The following is a 27,791-nucleotide window of genomic DNA, read 5'->3' on the forward strand; positions in this document are numbered from 1 at the left end:
AGCTTATGTTGTCACAAGACTCTTTCATACATAAATAACTCAGGGATTAATAGATACAACTCTCTTGCCTTCTAGAAGCTAATAGCTTAGTTTGGGGGGATTTTCTTTGTCCCTCTTACCCCCTCTTCCTTTATCTTGCCACCTGTCTTTTACCATTTCACTACCAAAGAAAAAATAACAAAGTATTCATTTTTTTCCCGAAGTTTGAAACTATGTTTTTCTAGTTTGGGTTTTCAGTATTGTAAGATATCTCAATCCCCAATTAATACACACACACACACACACACACACACACACACACACACACTGATCTTGAAATCTTAAGAGATGGAAGGGACTGTGAAAGAAAACTAAGCCCAACCTCCTTTTTAAAGCAAGAGTCTTCTCTACAGCATCTCTGGCAAATCCATCCCATACATTAACATTTTCATCCACAGGGGAATCACTGACAAGGCAATTAATTTTGTTATTTATACTAGTTAGTTGCTCCTCATACTGAGACCCAATATCTTTCTGTTTACCCTAGTTTGGGCCTCTCAGAGCATAAAGAGTAAGTATAATCTCTTTTATATATGACAACCTGTCCAATATTTGAAGATGATTTCTGACTCTGCCCAAATCATCTTGTCTTTAAGCTAAATATCCCCAGTTCTTCTAGTGGTGCCATTCAATTACATGTTTTCTAGAATCTTCTTCATCCTGGTTTTCTCCTCTAAAAGTATGCCACTTATCAGTATTTCTCTTAAAATGTAATGGCATAGTAGAATAGAATAATTGAGATATAGTCTTGCCAGCATAGGGTATATAGTGTGGTTAGTATTTCCTTTGTTCCGGATGTTGGACCTCATTAATGCAGCCAAATACAGCATTAACTTTGTTGACTATCATACTATGCTATTGACACTTGTTGAGGTTGAATCTCACATGAATTTTAAGGTTCCTCCAACATGGTACCCATAATGTATTTTTTTGACCCAAGTGCAAGATTTAAATTGGACTCCATTAAACTTTTTTTTTCCTTAGCTCAGAACATTGATGTAGACTGTCAATTAAAAAACATAATCATTTAATCTGTCAGCAATCCCTCTCAGCTCTGTATTATCTACAAAAATGATGAGAACACCTTAAAGCATTGGTTATCCCCACATGTATCTTGTTTCTCCAATTAAATACTAAACATCTCATGCATTTTTGTGTACCTTCAGTGCCTTGAACCTGTTGTGAACTCATTAAATATCATTTGTTGATTAACTCTCTCTTGGCAACCTAGAAAATGTAGGTGAACTCAGGGCAGGCAAGACATTTCTGATTTTTTTATGTGCATGGATAACTGTTGCTGTATCATAGTCAGTGAGAGGGAGCATCTGTCTAGATACAAAATCCAATAAGGCTAAAGACAATCTCAGAGCTACCTGGAATGTCCCTTTCCTTAGACTCATAAGAAGTTCAACAAAAAAAATGACAAAACTCATTGGGAAGGCTAAAGGAATCTCAGATCCAAACGTGAACCTCCTCTACTACTGTCTCAAAAAATCATTCCACCTCTGCTTGAAAACTTTAAGTGCAAGAAAAACCACTAACTCCCAAGGCAACCTATAGTGTTATGGCATAGGTCTAAATGCTTGCAAGTTTTCCATACATTCAACCCAAATTTGCCTCTCTGCAACTTCAATCCACTGCTCCTAGTTATGTTCTATGAGATATGCCTAGGGTCACATAGTAATGACTACTGAAGTGATGAGACTGTTGTCACACTACAAATTAATCTCCTTATTGTCACATCTTGTGCATTTATGCAATAAAAAATGACTTTATAACATGAATACCTATGTTATGCCTGTCATCTGAAGACCAGCCTCACTAATTCTGAAGAAGCTTATCACCAGAAGACAGGTCACCACTTTTTTTTTCTACCAGTCAGTCAATAAGCATTTATTAAGTGCCTACTATATGTCAGGCACTATACTAAGTGATGGGGATACAATTTTCAGGGTACACATTGTCTTTCACATTGGAGGAAAATGGACTAATACATATGAAATCATTTTTAATGTTTCCTAATTTAACAGTCAATCAAGTATTTGTAGGCCATGTATAAAAGTTTACACAGGTATAAAAACAAAGAATGAAATAATTCCTACTCTCAGGAATATTGTTCTATGTCATTCTACCATTACTAAAGAAGTAATGCATATGAACATTATAGAATTGGCTGTGTGTGTGTGTGTGTGTGTGTGTGTGTGTGTGTGTATAATCTTATGTAATATCTATGTGCTTTTATGTCCTTGAAAATGAATTTCTTAAAAAAAAAAACTCTTCACCCCTTTGTAGCTAACATAATAAATCACATTAGTAACAATTCCAGTAACCATGTGCCTGTGTAGTAAAAACACAACAAGTGTGATACTAATTTCTCTAGACATTTTTTTGATCTATACCAAGAGCTTATATCGTTATACAATGTTATGGAAGGAAAGCCAGTATGGTATTAATCAGTAAACATTTATTAAGCACATACTATGTGTCAAGCACTGTGCTAAACATTGGGGATACAAAAAGAGGCCAAACACAGTCCCTCCCTTCAAGGAGTTTACAATCTAATGGTGGAGACAATGTGAAAACATGTATACAAAGCAAGCTACATATAGGATAAATAGGAAATAATTAACAAAGTAAGATGGAAAGGACCCTGGATTTAGAGTTAGGAGACCTGGGTTCAAATCCCAGCTCTCTTATTTAGTGCTGATATTACCCTGGCCAACACACTTGTCCTTTCTAGACCTTAGTTTCCTCAAAAGTAAAATGAATGTGTTGGTCTAGATGTCCTTTAAATTTATGATTCTGTGACTTCACTACCGCCACATTTAAAGTTTACAGAAGTTAAAGTAACTCCTCACACCAGCTGAACCCAGTCTTGACCTTGATTGCTTCTTGTTACTTCATGTTTCCATTGTGTACCAGATAATACATCCAAGACTTCTTTGGATTTTGAGACTTATGACCTATCCAGTTGCATGATGACGTGTGTGTGTTGCAACAAGAGAAGTGTTTCAAACTTATTCTCTTCCAGCTAAATTATTTGAATAGGGAAAATCTAATAGAAAACAAGTCACTCTGCAGTGAAAAGTTTTGGCCTTGCTTCTTGCTTCCAGTAATGCGCAAACATCAAGCTATACTTTCACTCAAACAATTCCTGAAAAATACAGTATTTTGTCCCATAAATCATCCTGCTTTAGAGTCTTGGTGTGCAGTCCACTTATCCAACATTTAGTTTCAGAGAGAGGAAAAACACCCTCTCCAGAAAGAAGAACTTAATTTTAGGACTTTCATTACATTTCTTTATGAACAAATGGGCTATTCCCAGCTGAGCATCCATTTATCTTTAAGCAGTTAAGGAGGTGTTTCTCTGGGAAAGAAAGGTTTGGGAGACAACTGAAAGAGGAAATTGTCCTAGCACAACTGACAGCAGTTAGGCCTGATGGTCTTCACTTGGTCATTGTCACCCCGGGTCACATCCAACTCTTGGCTTCTCCCTTTTTTGCATTTCTATACGATTTCTAGGCCAAATCTTGAACTTGAGCTCTCAGGAAATGTATCACAAACTGCTTCTAGTCCTCGGGAATCATAAATAAGATCATAAAACAATAAAGTAAGGTGATTTTAAAATGCCCTGGTAAATATGAAATAGATACATAACATATTCATCTGGAGGCAGGATGCATTATATGCTAAGGGGCATTTACAAAATTTCAGGTTAAAATTATATTTTGTATATATGTATATATATTATGTATGCATATATGAATATATGCAAATATTATATATGTGTGTGTATTCATGTATTCTCCCTATAAATATAATGAACCTTTAAACCAGAGCACCTTCAGAGAGATATTACACTCCTGTCACAAACCACTAACCTCATCATAAAGATAGGTACTATACTGATAATTTCACTAGCTTAGGAAATTCACAATGAAGAAAACCAATGTAGGTCTATGCCTTCTCTGTTACTTAGAGTTTTAGAGATGGAAAAGATAATGGATTAAATTAATAAAGTCAAACCTGGTACCTAAGAGGTACTTAAATGTTTGTTGACTGACTCCTCCTAACTCTTCAGGGGCACCTCTATAACTTGAAGAAGAGATGGAGCTTTGCTCTAGGACCCAATATTTGTCTGTGAGAATGGAAGTTAGGATATGGATCTTCAGAACTTTTAAATAATTGCTTGAAGCACTGAGAGATTAAGTAACTTGTCTAGGGTCACACAGCTAATATATTTTAAGAAGTGAGACTTTAACCCAGACCTTCCTGGTTTCAAGTCTGACTCTACATCCAATACACTATGCTTCTTCTCACAACTTCACCTAAGATTCATTTTTTTTTCCTCTAAAAAGGATCACTCCCAAGTCCCAGAGTGCTTCTAAGAGGGAAATATAAAATTATGCTGATTGGACATAATGTAAATTTGTGGGATTTAAACTCCACCAAGCACATGCTTCTACATTACATTTTCATTCTTTTTTTTATTTTCATTCTTTCTCTACTATCATCCTTAGATTATTCAATATCCACAATGAAATCTTATCCTATAGCTTGTTCAATTCCTCGGTTGGTGTGAGCTAGTCCATTAGGATTGTCATAGCTTAGAACCTCACCTTCACTTGAAACTAATAATTGACATCGAAATATGACTTTTACACATATGATTTCATTTGATCCTCACAATAACCTTGTGATTTATGATGATCCCCATTTTACAGATGAGGAAACTGAAGGTGAGAGTTAAGTGACTTACATAGGATCACTCATCTAGTAAGTGTTTGAAACAAGATTCAAACTCAGTTTTTCCTAACTCCAGGAATTCTCTATCAACTATACCACCTGGATACCTAAATTCTAGACTGTCATATTTCCCTTTCTGATCAGGGATTCTTTACTTCTTTGACTTTCTTTCCACTTAGAACCTTTAAAGTTGTTCCACAGGCCAGTCAAAGAATTACTATCCACACTACACTCAGTAATCTAGGCTTATAATTACTAGTCAGGCATCTTTGACTCTTCCCTCTACCCCATGGGCTAGATCCAATCAGTTGGTAAATCCTAACAATTCTACTTCTCCAGCACCTCTCAGATCTATTTCTTCCTCTCTTCTTTCACTACAATGATCCCAGATCAAGAGTTCATCATTCTACATGTGAAATATTGGTATTGCTATATAACTGCTCTTGGTGTCTCATCTTTCAAACTTTCACCTGATTCTCACTGCTACTAAAGCCATCATCCTAATGTCCTTCTCTGGTGACATTCCTCTATTCAAAAACTTTTTTAATAGATATCCATTAGCTAACAAATAAAGCCTAAATTTCTTGCCTGGTATAAGGATGGGGGGGTAGGGCTCCATTGATTCAACTCACCCACCCCCCAATTCTACTTAAAATTAATTGCCTTTGCTGGGTCAGAACACTTCTTGATTGAGTCAGTCTTTCAGAACTACACATTAACAACGTCCGTACACCTCTTGGAACCAATCAAAAGCATTTCAATTAGGACAGGAAGTCTGTTCCAGTGGATTAGGGACTTGGTTTCTAACTGAGGAATCTATACAAAAACATGGAGTTACTTCAGAAACTGAAAGAGATTTTGAGGGTCTAGCAGAGGAGAGGATGGAGTGGGGAATGACAAGAACTGGGTGGGAAAGAATCCACAACATGGGGACAAAGGGCAAAAGACAAAAGGGAAGTAAGACTTAACTATGGCAGACAAGGCAGAGAAAAAGAAGGGACATCAGCCCTGCAGGCATCATGGAGCAAAAGACACCAGCTGGAGCCACCAGGTATACCACTTTTTCAAAGAGCACTAGAAGATCCAAGAAAAGGCCTGCATTTTCCCCAACTTCTCCTCCTACTACCTATTATCAAACACTACAATATACTCTAGTGCTTAACCAAATGTTTCCAGTAAACTAGATTTTGCCTCAACCATCTAAAAACTAGAGTTTAGCTAGAAATAAGTACACATATAATTTAAGACAGAGAGCCAAACCTCTTTCTAAATGTTAGAAACTTTTTCCTAACTGGGTCTTGGAATGATAATGATTATGCTCCTAACTTGTCATTTAATATCAAGTCCCTAAAGCATCATAATAGAGAACCATGTGGACCTGAGAGACCATCATATTACCCCTAGGCTTCATATAAGCTAATTAGATTAATAGGAGGTTGTGCTGGTATTCAACGATCTCCACAATCACAGTCTTAAGGCACATTTCTCCCATTCATATTATATTTTACTAACTCATAATCCCATCTTCATCTCTTCAAGGTCCGGCTTAGGTCAAGCCATTAACTCATACCTCATTCATCCTCCTCTTGAAAGTGATCTTTTTTCTTCACAATTGCCATAGGACTTCTCTTACATGTCCCCTTTAAATGTCTTATGTTCTCCTTTATATCACAGTTGTTTGCATGTGTCCTTTTCGGTTATATTGTAAGCTCCTTGAGAGAGGAATCTTTGTTGAATCTATCTTTCTACTCTCAGAACCCAACACAGTGCCTTGCATGAATTCTAATTGAATTGAAAACTCCTCCTTGTCTTCTCCTTGGCATATTCAAATCATAGTGTGAGCTTAGAAAAAGAGAAAATATGTTGGACATTGTCAAGAGAGATCTGGATTGGAAGCTGACCCTTGTCACTTTCTATTTTTTTGCCATTGGGTAAGTCAGTGTCTCTGAGCCCCAGTTTTCTTCTCGATAAAATGAGCATAACAATACCTACAGTACTCACCTCACAGGATTGCTATGAGGATCAAATGAGATAATACATGTGAAACATGGTAAAAACTTGAAAACTGTATGAAAATGCTAATAACTATTATAGCCTAATGGATAAATGACTGAATAAGAGATTGAATATTGATAAAATGGATATAATGATTGGTCTTTACTGTAGGTGCAGGTGTACAGGAATAAGATGTGTATGCTTTTTTTTTTAATAAATTAAAACAGTATTTTAGTGAGTGAGAAAGGTGTAGTTAAAAAATTGTTTATCTTCAGAGTCAGGAAGACCGAAGCTCACTGTGACACTAGCTGTATGATTAGCCAATCATCTCACTAAACTTCAGTTTCCTCATCCACAAAATGGGGATAATATTATCAATAGTACCTCTGTTACATGGCTGTTTTAACCACCAAATGAGATAATGTCTGTAAAGAGCTTTCTAAACCTTAAAGGGCTTTTATAAAGATTTGCTGTTGTTATTAGGATCATTATATTTTCTTTCCTTCTTGCCTTCCTTCAATAAAAATAAAATTGGTCTCAGATAGTAAATATATAGTCTTTAAATGATGGGAGTGCCAATTTCTTGTCTTTTTTTTTCCCCTTGGTAAATAGAGAGCTCTTATAAGACTAGCACCACTCTAATGTAACAAAATACATATATATTTATTTTAAATAACTATTTGTGTATGCTCCATTTAACTCAAACTGTAACAATGAGTACATATCTCTATAGCAGTCCAGAGCCTTCATTAAAGAAAATTTAAAGGTAATTTATTTAGAAATATCTCTTATATTTCCTGACTCACTCAATGTACCATAAAACCATGTTGATTTGATACTAATAATTAACATCAACTGAATTGAAACAGTGGCTGTTTTAAAATTCAGCTCAGTAGTAATCTATTCTTGTTGATTTAATTTGAAATTTGGGTAACAGACTTAGAAACCAGATCCAGAATTACGTGTAGTATTGCAAAATTTTCTAATCAGCTTACATGACCAAGGGTACAGGACCTACAGTAACTGGTCATTAAGAGTAGGGAAGGTACAGGGTGTGATTGGAAACCAAAGTGACTGCTATACCTTTTGATTTCCCTGGCTAATCTGGAAAAAAAAATTAAATTCTACTAGGGTGTTAATGGGTTGCAATGTGTTAATGGGAACCAATGAGTTAATGGGTTGCCCTACCTTTTTGTAGTTTAAAAGCAGCTTCTGGAAACACAATACTTTGCCCTGAAGGAGCAATTCTAATGGCTAGCTTGTAGGGAAGATATTTGGGGCACCTAGGTCGTCAAATCACATCACAGAGCCTATTCGGTGTTGACCCTGTCAGCTTGGCAGTTTAAAAGAAACTCCTTTCAGTTTGAATGTGCTTTTTTTGGGGGGGGGGGGGGGGGGGGGGGAGAACCAAGCTATTATGTTGCTAAAGCAGATCAGTGTAGAGATGCAAAAAAGATCTAAGATAAGAGATTTTCAGTAAAAAAGCTATGGAATTCATTCAAGCAATGTTTAAAGAGAAATGGGTCAAGCTCTCTGGCCTTAGCATTTAGTGTTAAGGACCCCTGTCTAAATGTACCACAGTTTCTTTTGAGATCTGGTCATACCAAGTATAAAAGATAAACTTGTGTCCAATGTATTCCCAAAACATATTCTAACTCCTTTTTCTTCTCTCTTATTTCGTAAAATGCCTACCATTGATGTGTAGGCTGAGAAAGGAGAAAGGAGAAAGCATTAAGGAGACTCCACATAGGAGATATGAAAATACAACAGGATTTTTGTCCTACTTTATCTTTTTTCTCTCAATATTTTTTAAAGCAAATATCCATTCTAATTAGCTAAGTGCAGCCTACATGAGGGATAGGGAATTGACCTTCCATGTTGTAATCTCTTCTAAATATTAGTGGGTTTTCCTGTTGCAGAAACACTGCCAGAACTATAGACCTGCATCAAAAATGAATGGGCACCATTAAATAATTCAGTCCATTCTTAAACTTCCATGGAATAGAATCAACATGACCTCCTGACTTATATTTAGAAGAAAAGGACACTTCATATCCTCTTCATATTAAGTGAGATCACCCAGGTCTCTATAATTTGGTAAATTCCAACTGTGTACTTGCTATATCCTGTATTCCTACAGTGACATATATAATGAGTCTCCACAGGCAGCAGGTTAGACAGTAGACAACCCTCACCACCTTTATTTCTCTTCTCACTATGCATGGATGGCTTTTATTGGTAAGGGGAAAAAATCAATAAGCAGGAAATGGTATAAAGAAATAAAAGAGCTATTAAATGTCTGTTATAAATGTTGTATTGCTTAATATCTCCCCACTCACAACATATGTGTTCACTACAAGAAGTAATAAATAACTTGATGTAACCTAAAAATCTTTGTAGTTAAAATAAGATGGTATAGATTTATTTTTAGGAGCCTTCTATCACTGATTAACAAATCAAAACAGGCATTGTCAGCATAATAATGAGATGGTGGGAGAGAGAAATGTAAGTTATAATAGTAATAAAAATTTCAGCTCCTTCCTGTCATACATCTAAATGCTGTATTGTGTTGACAGATCTGGGAAATTTTAGTGGCCGGACAAGAAGTGCAGTCTCTGTGAGGGAAGGCCAGGGGGTTGTTCTGATGTGTTCTCCTCCGCCTCATTCACCAGGTACAGTAGGATTCCCATTATGGATTGCTTCTGTTCTCTTTGACTGTATGTTCATTTGTTTGAATGGTGTCATGTATTGACTGTGAAACATCCCAAATGAAATGTCTATATTGCACTTGATATGTCTCTGACTACCAGAGGAATAATTAAACATCATTCATTCTAAATGCCATTGAGTGGGAGACTGAGTTCCTATGATAAGATTGTTTTATTGCCACTCTAACTGTTGACTGTCATGGTTGTGTCTCTGCCTGCACCAGTGAGTAATATATTGCCTGAAGCTCAAGGAAGGAGATAAGTGGAGAGAGGATAGAAACTTTGCAAAACTTTTTTGGAGTGTTAGCACTGAGCCCCATGCCTACTGAATACCAATGTACATCCTCCTTCCGTAGATAAGCTATACAATTATTTGCAGTGTTCTTCACTGCGTTATAGCCAGGACCATTTAGAAATAAATTTTAAGTTTCCAAATAAAAACATAGAACACATAATATGCTGCATGACTTTTTGGTACTTGAACTTTTGCTGATAAAACTCATGGTGAGGGATAAGTGGTTTTTAATGGATTTGGTAGTAGACCAGTGTACTGTTTTCACATCAAACATACATATTTTTGGTGATCTGTGGCTGGTCACATTCTTTCTTAGGCTTGAATTCTATAATTTGTTACGAGTTACCCCAAGTTCAGGTGAATTATAATAGCACTTCTTGTTTCACAGGAGTTTGCACAAAGGAGGGAATCAAAGATCTAGACATTCTAAAGCCTATGAGCTTATGATTGGTCTATTTGTAATTAAGAAGTTAATAAAATATCTTGTAAGCAAAAAAAATAGTAGAAAGAAGATTCATTTTCCATGTGTCCTGTTCACTTTTCCTTTAATAATTAGTAAGAAAGACAAGATTGTTTTTAAGTTATGTTAGAAATGAAATGGAGGAACATGACTCTGTTTGGGGTAATATTTTTAATCAGAAATAACAAGTTATATAAAGGTGTATCTTTAAAATCTCCCTCCCTTTGATATTGGGCCTTTTCCAGATTCACCTTTCAGTTGCTGTCAACTTTGTTAACTTAGATTTAAAAATGAAATTTTGTGACAGTAATGACGTAGTCAGTCAATATACATGCAGAAAGTATTTACTGGGTTTCAGGAACTGTGTTAATTTATGAGTATATAAATACAAAAAGAAAGATACTCCCTGCCCTTAAGAAACTCACAATCTAATGGAGGAAGACAACACACCAAAAGAAAAGCAGAAAAGGGAGTGGAAGGGCACGAACATGATAGCACCCAGTACAAAAGATTGTAGCCAGGTAGAAAATAAAGAGATGGCTAGCCCAGGATTCCACTTTAAGTGGAAGCTCTGAAAGGAGTTCTTTGCTCCAATCAGAGGGGCAGAAGGTACTAAGGGCCCCAATGAGATATGAGTACAAGGCTGATGCAGTCTCAAAGGATGAAGTTTCCTGATAATGAGATTCTTGGGGGACACAATCTTGATGGAGTCCAGTCCAAAGGAGTGCAGCCAGATAGGGAATAGATAGCTGGCCTGGGAGCCCTCTCTATATGGCAACTATTATATGGCTGAGAGGAAAATTTTCTCTGCTCTGAGACTACAGACACTTAATTGTGTTTAACATTTTGGGAATGTTAAAGTGTGGGTATAATATGGTGGGAGGTCAAGGGCAGGGTGAGTGAGGGGAGGTTGGAGTTTCCAGTGAACCTTCTTGGCCTTACCTGCTTTAGATGTGCTAGGAGGTAGAGAATAGTTCTAAATTATACGTTCAAATTTAAAAATATTTTTAAAATCTTTGTTTAACATTAATAAAGAAATAACATATTTTTCACATAATATGAGTATCCATATGGTTTTGCTCCCATAGCAGAAATAACTTAAAAGGCCTAGAAATTTATGGCATCATATTCAGGATGTTCAAAAAATCTTAGTTCACTTTAAATGTTTAATAGCTTAAAACTGTACTAAGACTTTTCAGATGTCCTGTGTTAATTGTGGAACGACTACTATCTCAGTTTATATTTTTACAAAATTCATACTATGTTTAAGAATTCTTGTGAAAGGATTTGAAGTTGGAGGAACTGGATTCAAATTCTAGTGGTACCTCTTGTGTGACTTTGGGCAAGTCATTTAATATCTCTGGACCTCAGTTTCCTCATCTGTAAAATGAGCTAAATAACCTCTGTGGTTCTTTTTGCTTTGGATTTATGATCCAAGGAGGATAATTACTTGTGTTTTAAGGATATCTGTTTAGGTTTATCCCAGTATCATATTCACTGAACAGAATTACATACCTGCAGAGAAAGGTTAACCAATACTCTGGAGTAGTTTGTGATCCACTAACACTATTGTTGGTTATGGAGAATACTATTCTCTCTTGTGTAAATTTAGCTTCAGTTTGTCCATTTTTATCCAATGTATCTTTTGCCAAAGAAAATCAACTCAATGTAGAAATGGCATCTACTTCCATCAGATTAGCTGCTCAACAAGAAATTAGGTGCAAGTAGGCTTTGTGAGCTATGTATAAGTGTATTTGAGAATTAATTGTTGTAAGGGATGAAGGCAAGGAGGGGCAAAAATCCCTTCATCATTAGTTTGACATGGAAAAGACAAACTACAAGGGAAGGTTATTGCAGAGATAAACTCTGGGTCATGTTTGCTTTGAAATCAGGATAAGAAAACAAACTAGTAGAACCACAGCCATGATTGGTTTGGGAAAGAACACAACACAAAAGAGAAAACTGGAAGGAGTTACATTCTTTACTTTTCACAAACAGAAATATTGTTGATCACGGGACATCAAGTAAACACTTCTGAAACAATCACAGAGTAGCAATGGTCCCTGAAGGGTGAACTCAAGGTCAAAATTCGGATGCTAGGAGATTGGTGACAAACTTCAATTATTTTTATCATTAGTCACCATATGAAGTACACATAACACACACAGTCATATGGAAGGAATAAAAATGTAACTTTCTCAAATTTATATTTCAAAACATTCTGGTAGATTAGCAAGCTAAAATTGAGAAAATATCTTCCCTAGAGAAACAACTTTAAGTAGTGCCAGAAGAAATCAGCTGTTTAAAACAATTTGTGCTGTTTTCTAAAAAGACTACTCTGTACAAAGGACTCGATCTTAACTGGATACTGCATTTCTGTCTGCTTTTTTAAAACAAGTTTTCATATATACCACCCTGAATGTTTAATATACCCCCTGTTCAATAAATTCACCTATTCTAAATATTCTTATTTGTTAAAGATTAAGTTTCAATATGCTTCTAGAAAGGGCAGGTAGGTGATGCAGTGGTTAGAGCACAAGGCCTGGAGTCAAGAAGACCTGAGTTCAAATCTAGCCTCAGATTCTTATTAGCTATGTTACCCTATTTGCCTCAGTTTCCGCATCTATAAAATGAACTGAAGAAAGAAATGGCAAACTACTCCAGTATCTTTACAGAGAACCCCAAGTGGGATAATCAAGAGTTGGACATGCCTGAAACAACTGGACGACAAACAAAATGCTTATATGAAGTGACTTTTCTGCAGAAATTCTTTAATAACAGTAGTGTATATTCCCAAAATATTTCCCACAAAAAAAATTCAGTAAATTAAGCCATATTTTCAAACTGACTCTAATTGTATACTGGCAATTCCAAAGACTAAAATAACCAATTCTAACTTAATGATGGCAATGAACCTAAACAATGCTGACTGGCAATGACATTGGTCATGTCAGGGGAAACGTGGTCCAAATAAGGTTTTCATTTGTGTGCATCTCTTTAAAGCACTAGAGTTGATGGCACATATTGGAGTCCCTTTGAAAAATGATGACTTGATTCTCTTGCCCTATATAATCAATTAAAAAAGAGCCTCACAAATCCATCTAATCAAAGCTTCCTCTGCCTCACATGCCTATCTGATATGACTAATGTGTGTAGAGGCTTCTGATTGCCTTCTGCAGTTATCCTTTGTTGGATTGTCCTATATTGATATTTCTTAACTTGTAACTTCTGGGGCTTTCTCCTTGATCTCTTGGGACTCTAAGTCTCAGCAAGTTTTGAGTCTAAACAGGCACTGATTGTATGTACAGTCAGTGTTTTATGGAAACAAACTATACATTAGTATCTTCATTGGGAAAGTCCCTAATTTAAGAGGAATTACCCTAAGTACTCCTCCCAGAAATGTATTAAGAGATGGTGATGGGGCTCATTCAACAAGGGATAATTACAGAAAGTTATTAAAGACCTATAAGCTTTCATAGAGTATTGCTTTCCCATAAAATGGCCAATTACAAAAGACAGGTTGCCTAGAACTTTGTGAGTTTTACAGCAAAATGTGTGACCCAATGAGAACCGCTGAGTCATGATTCTATGCAAGTGAATTTTTACATGAAATAATACAAAACGCTTTTGATCTTCCTATATTGATTCATCATAGTAGCTGATTCTATTATCTTGTGTTTCTATTACAAAATTCACTTTACTTCTTTTGTTTTTTCGTTATAACTGCAGCACAGTATGAACAACTGCCTTTCTAAGGTCTACCCTCTTTTTCTCTGACAGATAGCTAATTGCCTCTCTCCTGCCTGAATTAGAAGCAACCTTACAGTGGCAACAGTAGGGTGTTAGACATTGTGGGAAACTAAACATTTTATAACTGAGTCATCTAGAAACATACACAGAATTTATGTCTTTTCTCATAAACTGTGCTAATTTGTGAGTTTTCTTTTAATGTTAAAGAACTACTGCATTTTCATTCTAAAGGGAAACCTGGCGGAAACACATTAATTTTCTATTCACACAGAGGACATCAGAACTGGTATTAGATTTAAATTTCTGCTTAAATTTCAGGCCACATTAGGATAATCAGATACAAAATTCAATACTGAATCAATGGTAAACCATATACATGTTCTACTACTATGGATAGCACTTTTTAAAATTTCTTTAATTTACTTTTTGAGCTGGTAGTATTGTGCTGAGCAAATTGAGCCCATTGTCTATCCAGGATTCTTCATTTCTCCTTCACAATCTCCACTGTTGCCTCCAAGTACCTGAAGAGTCCAAGCTACCCCTGAGTGATTGTATAGTCCCCAATTACACTGCTTCTTGATTCATACCTTTGTATTTTGCTTCTGGCAAGAAAAATTGGCCTGTCTTAAGTTTATCCTTTCAATAGCTATATGAATTGCTACCATACTAGTTGCTTGGGTAAATTTTTTCTCTATCCTCCTGCTCAGATCACTCTAGTTATTGAGCATGTCCCTTTCTCTCCTTTTTATTCCTGTGATACACTCTCCTTTCATATTTAGTCATATAGAATCACAAAATTTGAAAATTGAAAGAGACATCATCAGCCAACCAGTCCAACTTATACCCAAAAGGAATCACCCTCTGTAATAGAGCTCCCAAACTTATTTGACTTGCCACCCCCTTTTCAAAAAAAATTACTCAGGGCCCCTGGAAATCTATTTTTTTAATTTGCATTATATATATATATATATAATATCTTAAATTTAAAATTTTGTTATACATTTGAGAGATTTTTCCTGCATTGAAATTTTGATGATGCAATAGTGCATCACCTGTATAGTATCGGTAAACAAGTCATTACACACACATATTCCTGCCAATGCATGCTGGACTTCCAGACCATGTGAGACACACTAGTCTGCAAATACTTGCTTGTTAAGACCTGTGAGCAGACTTGACCCTGATTAGTTATACTTGCATTTTGAATGCTTATTTGGAAAATAATATAATCATTAGAACTTTAATTCTGTTACACAACAGATGAAACATGTACAAACGGTTTTTCAAAATTTTCTTATCTTCTTTTCTTTCCTTATGTTTCCACCACCTTCTTATTTTTATTCAACTCCTCTCAATTGGACCAGAGGCTACTACTGCCCCCCCAGATCATTCTAGCACCTCTCAGGGGGAAGTATTGCCCACTTTGGAAACCTCTACAAGTATGGCATACCTAACTAATCAAATAACATCAACTTGAAGACTTCCAATGAGGAAGAATCTAGTCACTACCTCATGAGGCCACTCATTTCACTTTTGGACCTGCACTTTTTAGAATCTTTAAATTCCTTCAAAGGCCATCAAAAAATGCAACCCCCGTCCCCACCAAAAGGCCTTTTCTGACCTATTCCATCCATTCACTATTAATGCCTCCCCTCTAAAAGTAACTCCCATTTACTTTGTATATATTTTATGTGAATTTATATGTATACACATTGTTCTCCTGTTAGAATGTAAGGTTCTGGAATGAAGAGATTATTTCATTTTTGTCTTATATATTCTTCATACCTAGTAGAGGACATGGCACATAATAATAAATGCTTGTCTTTGATTCATCTTACCCTCTCAACTTACATATTTTATACCTAATTGACAGAAGTGATAAGATTTTACCCTAATAAAAAAGTTTCTGTTAAACTAAATATTTGTGTAATTATTAGATATTTCTTTTTTTAGATGCAATAATATCCATACTATTGGAAAATATGCTCTTACTCATCAGTGAAGTGAAAGTGTTAAACTGGTTAACTTTGACAATCTCTGCCAACCTTAATATTTGATGATGCTAGCATAGCTTTAATTCTGTACATTTTATTTCTGAACATTCTTTCTTTAGACCTACTTATCATTTGGGTTAATGAATATTTTAAAGTTAAAAAAAGGTAAAAAAATCAAGCTAAATAATTGCAATTTGATTGCAAAATAAATAATCAAAATATCCAGAAGAAACAAAGTTTTATATAAACTTTACATTTTAGAGGGTGAAACAATAAAAAGCACAACCCACTTTTATATGGTACTTCTGTGTGTAAAAAAAGTTTTCATCAAAACAATCTTACAACAAGAGTATAACTATTAATATCCCCACTCTGTAGATGTGGAAACAGTCTCAGAGAGCTCAATGACTTGCCCAGGATTACACAGCAATCAATGTTAGATCTCTTCACTTTAAATTCAGAGCTCTTTTAACTACATCACCCCAAATATTATTTATCTTACTTTTTTTTAACAAAGAATGCATCATGATCTGATTAGGATTTCCTATTAATCAAGTAAGGTCTTATTTTTTGAGTTTGCCACCAATAACTTTCCCAAGTCATTTTATAACATTGTTGTTGGAAGACAGGACTGCCAAATCTCCTTTACAAACTAATTACTTTCCTGGCTTTTTGTCTATATGTTTTTTTTTTTTAATAATGGCATATGATATGATCCACAGAGTATTGAATTCAGGCTATAACAGAAAAGTTGTCCTAAACAATTTATGGTGTAAGTACCAAGTGCTTGATTCTCTTTCATTGATACTTCTTTATACCCTGAAATTGGGTTGCCTCTGATCATGTTCAACACAATTTTTCTCAATTCTTCATTTGCTATCCTTCAATGGTGGCAGTATAGAACAATGTTTATCAATTCACACATTCTCAAAGTTTGAAATAAAACACAAAAATGGTCAAAAGCTCTATTTTCTCATTTCCTCAAATGATGTATGAAACACACATTTCTCTGAGAAAAGCAAAAGCTAGAAATTGGCAGAATTGCTAAATCCCATTGTTTACTTCCCAAGAGGTCAATAACAATCACTGTCAGCAACATATGTAAATGAAAAAATCTTGATTGGCTACTGAGGCTGTTATTCATCTACCAGAAAATGAATATTTTTTCTTTCTTAGATGGTTAAGCACATCTGCCCTAAATGAGTTTGGTTGCCAAGAAACAGCTCTTTGTACTTTTGAAATTCAGGGTTGTACTTGCAAAGGAGAGATTTGCAAAAATGAATAACAAAAGCATTCAGAATATCTGTTACAATATACAGATTGGTTTGGGAGTTTTTGAGAATATCAGTATGGATAGTCTTTTCAACAAAGAAGTCAGTACCTATTGACTATTTTATTTTTCATATATTGGCATCATGGGAAAGAATAGTCCACATCTAAGAGCATACAAAAAGTAAACTATAAGATACTGGTTTAAAACTGATCCCCAATTTTAAAAAAATCTGTTTAAATGAAGTATTGTGTAGAATAATGAAGTTCTATAGAGAATACTTCATACACTTTGGGATAACCTGTTTCTCTACTTGTACTACAAGCCATTAAAATGACTTATGAAAAAGTAAAATTCAGGAAATAGATTGTTTATTTTGTTACCATGATAACAAAAAACTTCTTTAATTGAGGTGTTTTGTTTTGTTTTTTTACTCAATTCATAACTTGTCTTGGCCTGGTATAGACACTGCTTATGGAAACTTATAATGCCTTCCTACTGGATGTTTTTTTCTTCCTTTTTAAGGGCATAGAGTCATAAACTAAGAGCTAGAAGTGACATTGCTGATAATCTAGTCCAACCCCCCCCCACACATTTTACAGATGTAGAGATAAATTCAGAATCTCAAAGTAACTATATAGTCTGACAATTAGTATGTACCTTTAGGATCTGAACCCAAGTCATCTCACTAATCCTGTGCTCTTCCCCCTACACCACACATTGTCTTTGTATTGTGAAAACTTATAACTGTCTAAACAGGATAGATTCATGGATCCTTCTAAACTAGGGGGAAAGTAATATACCAGAGAAAATGTTAATTTGTTGTTTTGTTTTTTGTTTTTTTTGAAGAATCAGAGCTCTCCAGCTGGAAGGGGCTTCAGAGTTCATCTAATTCAAACCCCTAATTTTATAAATGAGGAAACTGAGCCTAAATGCGGATAAGCCACTTGACCAAGGTCACACAGATAATAAGCAGCAGAGCTGGAATTCAAACTCAGGTCCCATGAGTCCATATTCAATGGGAAAATTCATCATTATTTCTATTGCATCACACTGTCTCACTAAAGTGCTAAAATGCTAAAGAGAGCAGAAGGCCTGGGTTCTAAACTTACCTCTGACATTTAGAAATTATGTGACTATGGACAAATTACCTAACTTCTTAAATTAGTCATTTGTAAAATATTATAATACTTGTAGAATCTATCTCAAGATTGTTTTGAAGCTCAAGTGATATAGTGTTTTTAAAGCACTTTGCAAACTTTGCAGTGTGCAATAATAAAATTAATTCAGGAGATTATAGATAATCTGTGTTTTTCAGTTGCTTCAGCTGTATCCAACCCTTCATAATGCCATTTGTAGTTTTCTTGGCAAAGACACTGGAGAGGTTTGCCTTTTCCTTCTCCAATGGATCCAGTGGATCCATTTTGTCAGGCAATCAGAGAGGTTAAGTGACTTACCCAAAGTCACACAGGTAGGAAATGTCTGAGGCTAGATTTTAATTCAGGTCTTTCTGACTACAGGCCCAGTGCTCTATCCACTGAGCCATTAGTTACCTCTAGTTATAGATATAGAGAACAGTATTGGAGGCCATTCAGTCTCCTTATTTCAAAGATCAGGAAAATAAGGCCCAGAGAAATGACATGGCTTTGCTTAAGAATCACAAGGGGAAAAAATGGCAGAGCTGGCACTCAAACCCAGGTCCTCTGGCTCCAAACCTTGTTACACAGAGATTGTTATTGGCTTTTTTTATATCCCCATATTCTGCTACAGTTTCTGGCATCTGGTAAATATTTAATAAATGCTTGCTGACTAATAGAACCTAATGGTCAGGACTAAACATTTAAATAAATCAGGCTTTATAGTTCAAATTTTATTTCAAAGAACATGATTTGACCTGACTATTTGTGGACTAAGGAATCATGTTAGCATGAAATTCTACTCTATTTGCATATCTCATGTTCCATTATTATAATTAGTAAAAAATCTTCCAACTTTAAGATTGAATTTTCACTATGCAAAAATATTTTCCATGCTTACCAAATTCTGTCCAGTCTTCACTCATTAACTATTTCAGACCTTACACTGACTGTTTTATATCACTACTGTCTTCTGCCTCTTTTTGTATCTCCACCACTTAGCACAGTGTGTGGCACATAGTAGGTGCTTAATAAATATTTATTGACTTGATATACTTCAAGGATCCATATCAGTGGACACGGATCTCAACACCTCTATTGTTCAATAGATGGCCTTTGTGAATTTTTGTTCCCACAATATTCCTTTTTATTATTCCTTTTTTTCAGTGGACACCATACCCTTCCTCTCTCATGTATCATGTTTTTCAGATTCTAATGTTTCCCTCAGTTTCTCGTCCTTTTTCACTTTTTTTGGTGTGGTTCAGATCCTAGTTTTGAAAATATTTACTGTGTGAACACTAACAAAGTTAGTGACCTTCTCAGTGTTCTAGACAACTCACTAAGAATCTAAGTTACAGAGGAGATGACAGCCTGCATTGGTGGAAGGAGTTTCCTCATCTGGGAATCCCCTTTGCCAATGAAACCACAAGTCCACTTCCTATCCCTTATCTCTAAAACTTTGAGTATGCAATGTACAAGGGTTGTTTCTGCAGAAATATCAGCAATAAATTTACTGAAATAACATACTGAGAATGTAAAGCTAAAGCAATGAGATCATGGAACCCTAAGTATATATTCTAGCTATTTGATTCATTACAGAGCTCCTTAGTAGTTGCCAGCTTAGAGTACCATCCTTACCCAGTACCTAATTCAAATACAATTTAATTGGTTCAGTTAAAAGTATAACAAAGGAGTAATTTCATTTTATGTTATGCTGTGTAACTCATGGTTTTTCAAAGTTAACTTTACATTTACAACCAAATTAATTTTACATGTATTTTAGTAGTGATAAGAAATAAGGGATTTTGCAAGTCTAAATGAGTTTTTCCTAAAACAGGAGACTCTGCCCCATTATATATGTGTCACACCACTTGAGAAGACTATTCAAAGCAAAATAATTGGCATCGCCTTTACTGATCTCTCTCTCCCCTCCATATAAACCTTTCTATCTATTTTAATATGTTAACCCTTACAGTAATGATACCTTGGAGTTTTCTTCCACCTAAGTCACCTATGACTTTGAATAGTAGTCTCTTTTTTTCTGTTCTTCACTTGCTACACTCTCTACCTCTACTGACGAGGCCAGATAAATAGAAGTTGTACCTCTTTCTAGGCAGCTAGGTGGTACAGTGGATAGAGCACTCCATCTCAGGGCTTTTTTCAAAACTTCATTAGAAAGAAGTTATTGTTGTTCAGTCATTTCAGTTGTATCTGACTCTTCATGACACCATTTGGAGTTTTCTTTGCAAAGATACTGGAGTGGTTTTCCATTTCCTTCTCCAGTTCATTTTACAGATGAGGAAATGGAGGCAAATAGGGTTAAGTGACTCGCCCAGGGTCATACAGCTAGTGTGTGCCTGATGTCATATTTGAACTCAGGTCTTCCTGACTCTATACCCTACACTTTGTCCACCACAGCACATCAGTATTCAGAAAAGTCAAGAAAACAATTAAGCACCAAGAGTCCTATGTAACCCCTTTAAGTACATGACACATAGGAAAAACTTAATATATGTTTAATGACTGACTGATTTAATCAGTCCAAGCCCCTGTTGGCACCCATTTCTATTTTGTCATATTTGAGATTTCTCAGCCTTGATAATATCCCACTGCTAGTGTGAGCCCCAAGTCCTGTGAAGATAATCCCACAGGCCCCTAATGAGGATATCTATCCAGTCTCATTAACTGGATATGTGTACCCGAAGAAGATTCTTTTCCTTGTTTTCCTTGTGACCATTGCTCTAGTCATGAGCTTCTCACAGTATAGTGAGGCTGGCCCTGGGGAAAGCAAAAACATCATTAGTCAGTTGCATATTTGAAAATGAGATTAGGCCCTGCCTGAGCTTACACTGCACTATAATAGCCTCAAGGAATTGAGGATGACCCCCCACACACATACATACCACTATGAGGCATCTCAGTAAGAATACAGTGGGGAACCCTAATATGTTATAATCCTTTGCAAATGCAAGAGTCACAATTAAAGCTTAGTTACATGTTGTTAAAAATCTTCACCTTGTATCTTCCCTGAGAATTTCAATTGTAAAACACAGTATGATCAAGTTTTACCAAATATTCCTTAAACTGTTAATCTACTCCTGCCCCTCAAAATAAATTTTATATTTATTTTACTTTTTAAATCCCAGAATGCCAAAGTCAATACTGATTTCATCTCTATTGATGTATGGACTCTCTTCATCTATGCAGACCAACAACTTGTCTATTTTGTTTGTTACTGAGGCAGCAGCTCTTAGAGAATTGTCTGGTGCGCTGAGAAATGAAGCAACATTGTTAAACAGTTACCATATTCCAATAAGCAAGACCTGAAACCTACTCTTTCTAATCCACGTCCCATCTCCTACACATTATGGCCCCTATGTGCAAAGTATTTTTCAAACCTAAATAGTACTACATAAATGTTAGGTAATAGTAGTACTAGTACTAGTGGTAGTAGTAGTAGTAGTAGTAGTAGTAGTAGTAGTAGTAGTAGTAGTAGTAGTAGTAGTAGTATCACTCTATGATACTTCTCAAAATACACCATAGTTATAAGAAATTCAATGCCTAATTTTCAAGATTTCAAATAGTTGTAGTTCTATCAAAATCCAGTAGGATTTTGAAAATGTTAACGCAACTAACCAAATATATTCACATTAAGCACTTGGTATGAAATTTATGGTCATCAGTCAAAACAGCATTTATTAAGCATCTAGGTATAAGAAGGTATAAGGAGATGGTAGAGGTAAGCAGGGAACAGGTTATGGGACATTTAAAAGCCAACCAGAAGATGTTATATTTGATCCTGAAGATAATAGGGAGCTACTGGAGTTTTTTTTTTAAATAGATAATAGAAAGCTACTAAAGTTTATTGAATACTCAGCAAAACAGAAGTTGTCTTTTTAAATTATCTCACTGTAACTGTGGAATATACTTTAAATTATCTAGTTAAAAATAGCTATTTTAACCTTATTCAGATTTAAATTTTTGTTTGGTTGCCTACATGATATTGTTTGAGGGAACCCTGAGTAAGACCTTTTCCCACCAAATGTTAGCACTACCACCTGTCATTAATACCATTATAAATTTATTCCTTTGAGTTCTGAAAAGATTTGTCTTTGATTTCCTTTTAGAATCCAAAAATCAATAAAAGGATCCATTTTGTAAATTATTAGCAACTAATGATCTAGTTATCACCAAGCAGTTAACAAGGAATGAGTTGACACTCAAGGCAAGTTAAGAATGGAACTTAGACATTTGACCATGGGAGAAACATGAGAAGAGCAAGAGGATACCAAAGACATGTTTTTATCTATTTCTATATCTTTTCTTAAGGACAGACCCATTTTCAGAAAACTTAAATGACAGAAACCAAGTTTTTCAATTCTCAGTTTCTGTGCACATCTACAACAGTTATTGTGATTGAATTATCTAATCAATTTGGCCAAAGAACTAAATTGGTTAATTTGGAGACCTGAATTAACTCCTTGTTTGACCAAATAAATGGGTTATTTTATGGAATTGCTTACTCAACTCAACAAAAATGGACAAACTAGTGATGCATGTAGACTTAAACTGAGATACTAATGTATGTAGTGTTGTTTCTAGATTAATATTTTTGAGAAATGAAATGTATGTGACTTAATAATGGATTTCTGTATTTTTGGTTTTTGCTTCAAAGTTAGCCAAAGTAATTGAGCATGTAGGCATTTTGAATAAAATGGTAGAATATTAAAAGAAATATTAATTTAGTTGTATGTATGACATGATTTTCAAAGCGTGTTAAAATTATGCTGATTTTAGTCATCTCAATTCACATAGACAAACTGGGCTTCAATCCAAACTCTTCTTTCCTGCTGGGTATTTGTGGAAAATACTTTCACCAGTCACTTGCTGGTTTCTAAGAGAGCAGGTAATAAAATTTGACATACCTCCATCCCCTGAACCAAAACATTTTGACAGAGCATTTTATAAATATATACTTCTCTCTTTGGTTTTTCCATGGATTATATTTAGCTTTGTTATATTCTCTGAGTATCACGGAGAAAGAAAACTCAGTACATTGTGTATCTTTCAGTGAATTAGCTGTGCCTGGCCAGAAAGATCACAAAACAAATGTCTCAATGGGGTAGGAGGGTAGGAGGAAACCAAAGATGGCTGAGAAAAAGCAGCGACTCCCCTGAGCTCTCCTTAAACCTCTCTGAACACCGTTAAATAATGCCATAAAAAGTTTCTCTAGTGGCAGAACTAACAAAAGGATAGGGTGAGATAATTTTTAAGTCAAAAACAATTTAGAAGATCAGCAGTAAAGTTCTGTTACACCTGGGTGAGAGTGGAACACAGTCCAGCACAGATTGGATCAGGCCTTGAGAGTCACTGAATCAGCAGAGGCAAAAGCTACTTCCAGAGCTCTCATCCCACACATGTTGGGTGGAATGTTGAAGAGTGTTAAAGAACTAGGAGATTATAGGGGTCTCTTTGCTGGTACTGGGACAGGACTCTATTGCTTTGTACATACTCAGATTTGGATGTAGAAACTTAGACTTCCGAGTGTGTTTTAATGTACCTATATGTACAAAAATATTTATAGCAGCTCTTTTCTAGTGGCAAAGAATTGGAAACTGAGGGGATGCCCATTAATTGGGGAATGACTGAATAAATTGTAGTATGTGATTGTGATGAGGTATTGTTGTGCTATAAGAATGATGATGCAAAAAGGGAGGAGGGGTAGCTATGTGTCACAATGAATAGAGCACTGGCCCTGGAGTCAGAAGGACGTGAGTTCAAATCTGGACTCAGACACTTAACACTTACTATGCTTACTAGCTGTGTGACCCAGGGCAAGTCACTTAACCCCTATTACCTTGCAAAAAAAAAAAGAAAGAAAGAAAAAGAAAAAAAAACAGAAATGACAAGTAGGATGCTCTCAAAAAAACCTGGAAGAACTTACAGGAGCCAATGCAAAGTGATATGTACCATTTACAAAGTCACAACAATATTGTAAGATGATCAACTGTGAATGACTTAGCTATTCTTGGAAATACAATGATCAAAGAAAATGTTGAAAGATGAAAAATTATATCCATCCCCAGAGAAAGAACTGGTGGTGCCTGAATACAGATTGAAGCACACATTTTTTTTTACTTTCATTATTTTTCTTGAGTTTTTTGTCCATAATTTATTTTGCTACATGGCTAATATGAAAATATAATTTGCATGATTACACATATATAACCTATATTGACTTGCTTGCCTTCTCAATGAGGGGGTAGGGAGGAACGGAGAGAATTTGGAACTTGAAGTTTTAAAAATGAATGTTAAAAATTGTTTTTACATCTAATTAGGGAAAATAAAATACTAAAAAAAAAAAGAAAAAGGAAAAAATTAAAGGTATTGTGAGAGACATCACCTCCAGACCTCAGATTCCCAGTGTTAGCAAACTGTCCCCTGTCATTTCCTTCTGACAAGTTCTCTGCCCCCCTCCCCATCATCTGTGGGATAAGAGCTCTGGAAGCTGCTGCTGCTGATGATGCATCTGCCTCTAAGGCCTGCTGCTGGCTTGCCAGGGCACAGGTTGTGCTGCACTGCACTCCAAGCCTGACCACCACTCTGAGATAGACCATTCCTGCTGACTTCCTGATTTGTCTTGTACTCACAATATGTTTCACCTCCATCTTTTTTTTGGTTCTGTCACTCCAGAATTCAATTTGAGGCCTTATTTTAAAGTTCTTTGGAGGGGAATTTGGAAGAGTTTGGTTGAGCTTCTGCTTTTATTCCATCATCTTGGCTCAACTTCCCCCCTAAGAACAATTTTTAATAGAAAGCAAGCATCTTTACATTTTTTTATTTAAAAAAAAAAAACCTAGGGGAAGTCAGATTTTGAAGTTTAGCTAGGAGGGAACAGAGACAAAAGTCTCCAGTCTTTTTACTCTTGTCTAGCCAGTCTAGAGAAGACATTGGAACTGACACAAAGCAAAGGAGTATGATGAAGCTGGGGATGGGGAAATATGGGAAGGAACTTAAAGACATTTTCCCCCATCAGGATCGTTAATCAACTAACTCCTTTTTCTTTTGAGGAATTAGAATCCTGGAGATATTTATCTCTCCATAAAGGATAAGAACAAAAGTTACTTTCTGGTGATTAAGCTGGATGAGAGTTGAACTGAGAGACTCAAGAGATAGTGTTAACAGAAGAGTTCAAAAGATTCAAAGTATTTACAGATGACATTAGAGTGTGAGTTCCTTGATGGCATGGACTTATCTTTGTTTCTTTTTGTATCCTGAATCCTTAAGCACAGAGTATGGTGCTTAATAAGTGGGTTTTTTGGTTTTTGGTTTTTGGTTTTTTTTTTGGCTGACTAACCAGCAAAAAAGTTCAGAGAAGAATCTGAACATCAGACTTTTAAGAAGAGTCAGAAGCAGACATAATTGTAGCCTGGCCTCTCTTATTGTCTGCTGTAGCCCGATTTTGAGGGAGAGGGCTTCATAGTTACTGAACAAGATGCCTGACCAAGGAGATAAGGAAATAGGTTCATAGCCAAACAAAATTGTGTCCCTCCTCTAAGAGGCATAACTTAAGCATCAAAGAACTTCCAGAAGACATATAACAAGGTAGTAAGTAATTCTGAATGTATTACCTTAGCTGAGGTACCATAGGAGAGAAAGATCTCTAAGTTTTCCTGTAGGAGGGAGGTATTAACCATACCCTTCATGGTATTAACCAATCTAACAATAGAAAAGAAACCTCACACTGGGGTATAGTAGGTCCAGCAGAAAGCAATGCCTGGAAAGAAGCAGGTCCAGAAGAAGGTAGCATGATAATATAAATAGAGGAAATCAGCATCTTTGCATTATTAGAGCTTCTATCTCAGTATATATAGTATTTTAGGAAAACTAGGTATGATTGAATTTTCTTCTTTCTAATATCCTTGATAGTTTCATTCTTTATTTTTTTTTCCTTATGTGCCCTGATTGCTCACTTTCTGACTCCCTCCCTTTTCATCGTAGTTTCAGTGATGGCTGAACCTCAAAGTAGTCTCAGCCTCTTTTATACTGGACAATTCATAGTTCACCAGTCTCATTCTCTGCCCCAAGTGACTTCTTCTGGAAGGACAGAACTATCCCCATCTGGATGCTGGACTCTTTCCCTAATGATTAGTGTAATAATACATAACTATACAATATGTATTCTGTCCCAGTTCTCTTTGTTCCTTAGTTATCTGGCTAAGCTCTATTGCATCACTGATTTCTGCCCCACTGCTTTTCTTACATAAATAAACTTCTGATTTTTGCTTTTCTGGTTATACTTAGAGGGAGAGAGGGTAGAATTGAGTTCTGTTACAAGCCCATGGATCAACCTGTGCAAATCTACCACAGCATAGGAGCTAGAGGTGGAGGGTGGGGGTATAGGAAGGTGGTATTGGGTGAGTTATTAAGGATTAGCAATTAGCTTTCTCTGCTACTATTTCTTTTGATTGTTACCACATCTTGGTGTCTTAGACTATGGAGACAGATGAAATTACTTTGTTTCTTATGCATAATTCATTTTTGGAGAAGTTTGAGTGGTTGTGAGGATCAGAAAAAAATGTCAAGTCCTTCAGCTTGTTAGTCAAATGATGCAGAACAGGAAATTCTGTCCTTTTAAAAAATTACAAAAAACATTTTAGTCAATTAATGTCATCACTACATTTTGATGTTTTTCTATTATATTTAATGTCTTCTCTTGAATCTTCTCTATTTTCAGATTTTCATTGTCCCCACAAATGAAGTTCTATTAGACTAAATTCTTTGAAGGCCATATTGTCTTACTTATACTTGTATTCCTGTATCTTCCATAGCATCTTGCGCAATTCATGAGATATGTTGGGCAATTAACAAAAGCTTGTTAAATGTTGAATTTCATTCCTCCCAAAAAATGTGATATTGTAAAGACACAATACAATAAGACATCATACTTCTGTAGAGTTTTACATCTTACAAAGGGCTTTCCTCACAATATTTGAGAGTAGTGCATGCAGGTATTCTCATCACATGTCACTGATGAGAAAGCTAAAGTTCAGAAGGTGCAGTGACTTGCTCAACAATGCATATCTAAAAGTGGCAAAGCTCTGACTCAGACTTATTTTTTGTGAGTCCATATTTAGTACCTTTCTCCTTGTCTGGTGCTCTGCCTGATGGAGGATCTTTCCTATGGTCTCATTGCTTTGATGTCTTTGAGTATTTCAGAACATCCAGACAATATTTTATATTGATGGCTATTTTTATTATCTTTGAAACATTTTTTCCTCTCCTTGGACATGGCATCATTGTGCCACACATATGTTTTTCTTTCTATTGCAATATTTTTTAAAAATCCTAAAATTCTGTATAACATATTTAGAAGAATAATTAATGTCAAGACTGTT

General features: G+C 35.6%; 1 protein-coding gene across 1 annotated transcript in view; it reads left to right on the forward strand.

Annotated features, from left to right (window-relative positions):
- CNTN5 (contactin 5) overlaps positions 1-27,791 on the forward strand; it is a 541,975-nt gene that overhangs the window by 74,165 nt on the left and 440,019 nt on the right. The window contains exon 3 of the mRNA XM_027849527.1: positions 9,357-9,452. Within this exon, the coding sequence (XP_027705328.1) occupies positions 9,357-9,452 (96 nt within the window). The remainder of the gene's footprint in view (positions 1-9,356; positions 9,453-27,791) is intronic.

The sequence above is a fragment of the Vombatus ursinus genome, unplaced genomic scaffold, assembly GCF_900497805.2.
Source record: "Vombatus ursinus unplaced genomic scaffold, bare-nosed wombat genome assembly UNPS02007612.1, whole genome shotgun sequence".
In the NCBI taxonomy this organism is placed as follows: domain Eukaryota; kingdom Metazoa; phylum Chordata; class Mammalia; order Diprotodontia; family Vombatidae; genus Vombatus; species Vombatus ursinus.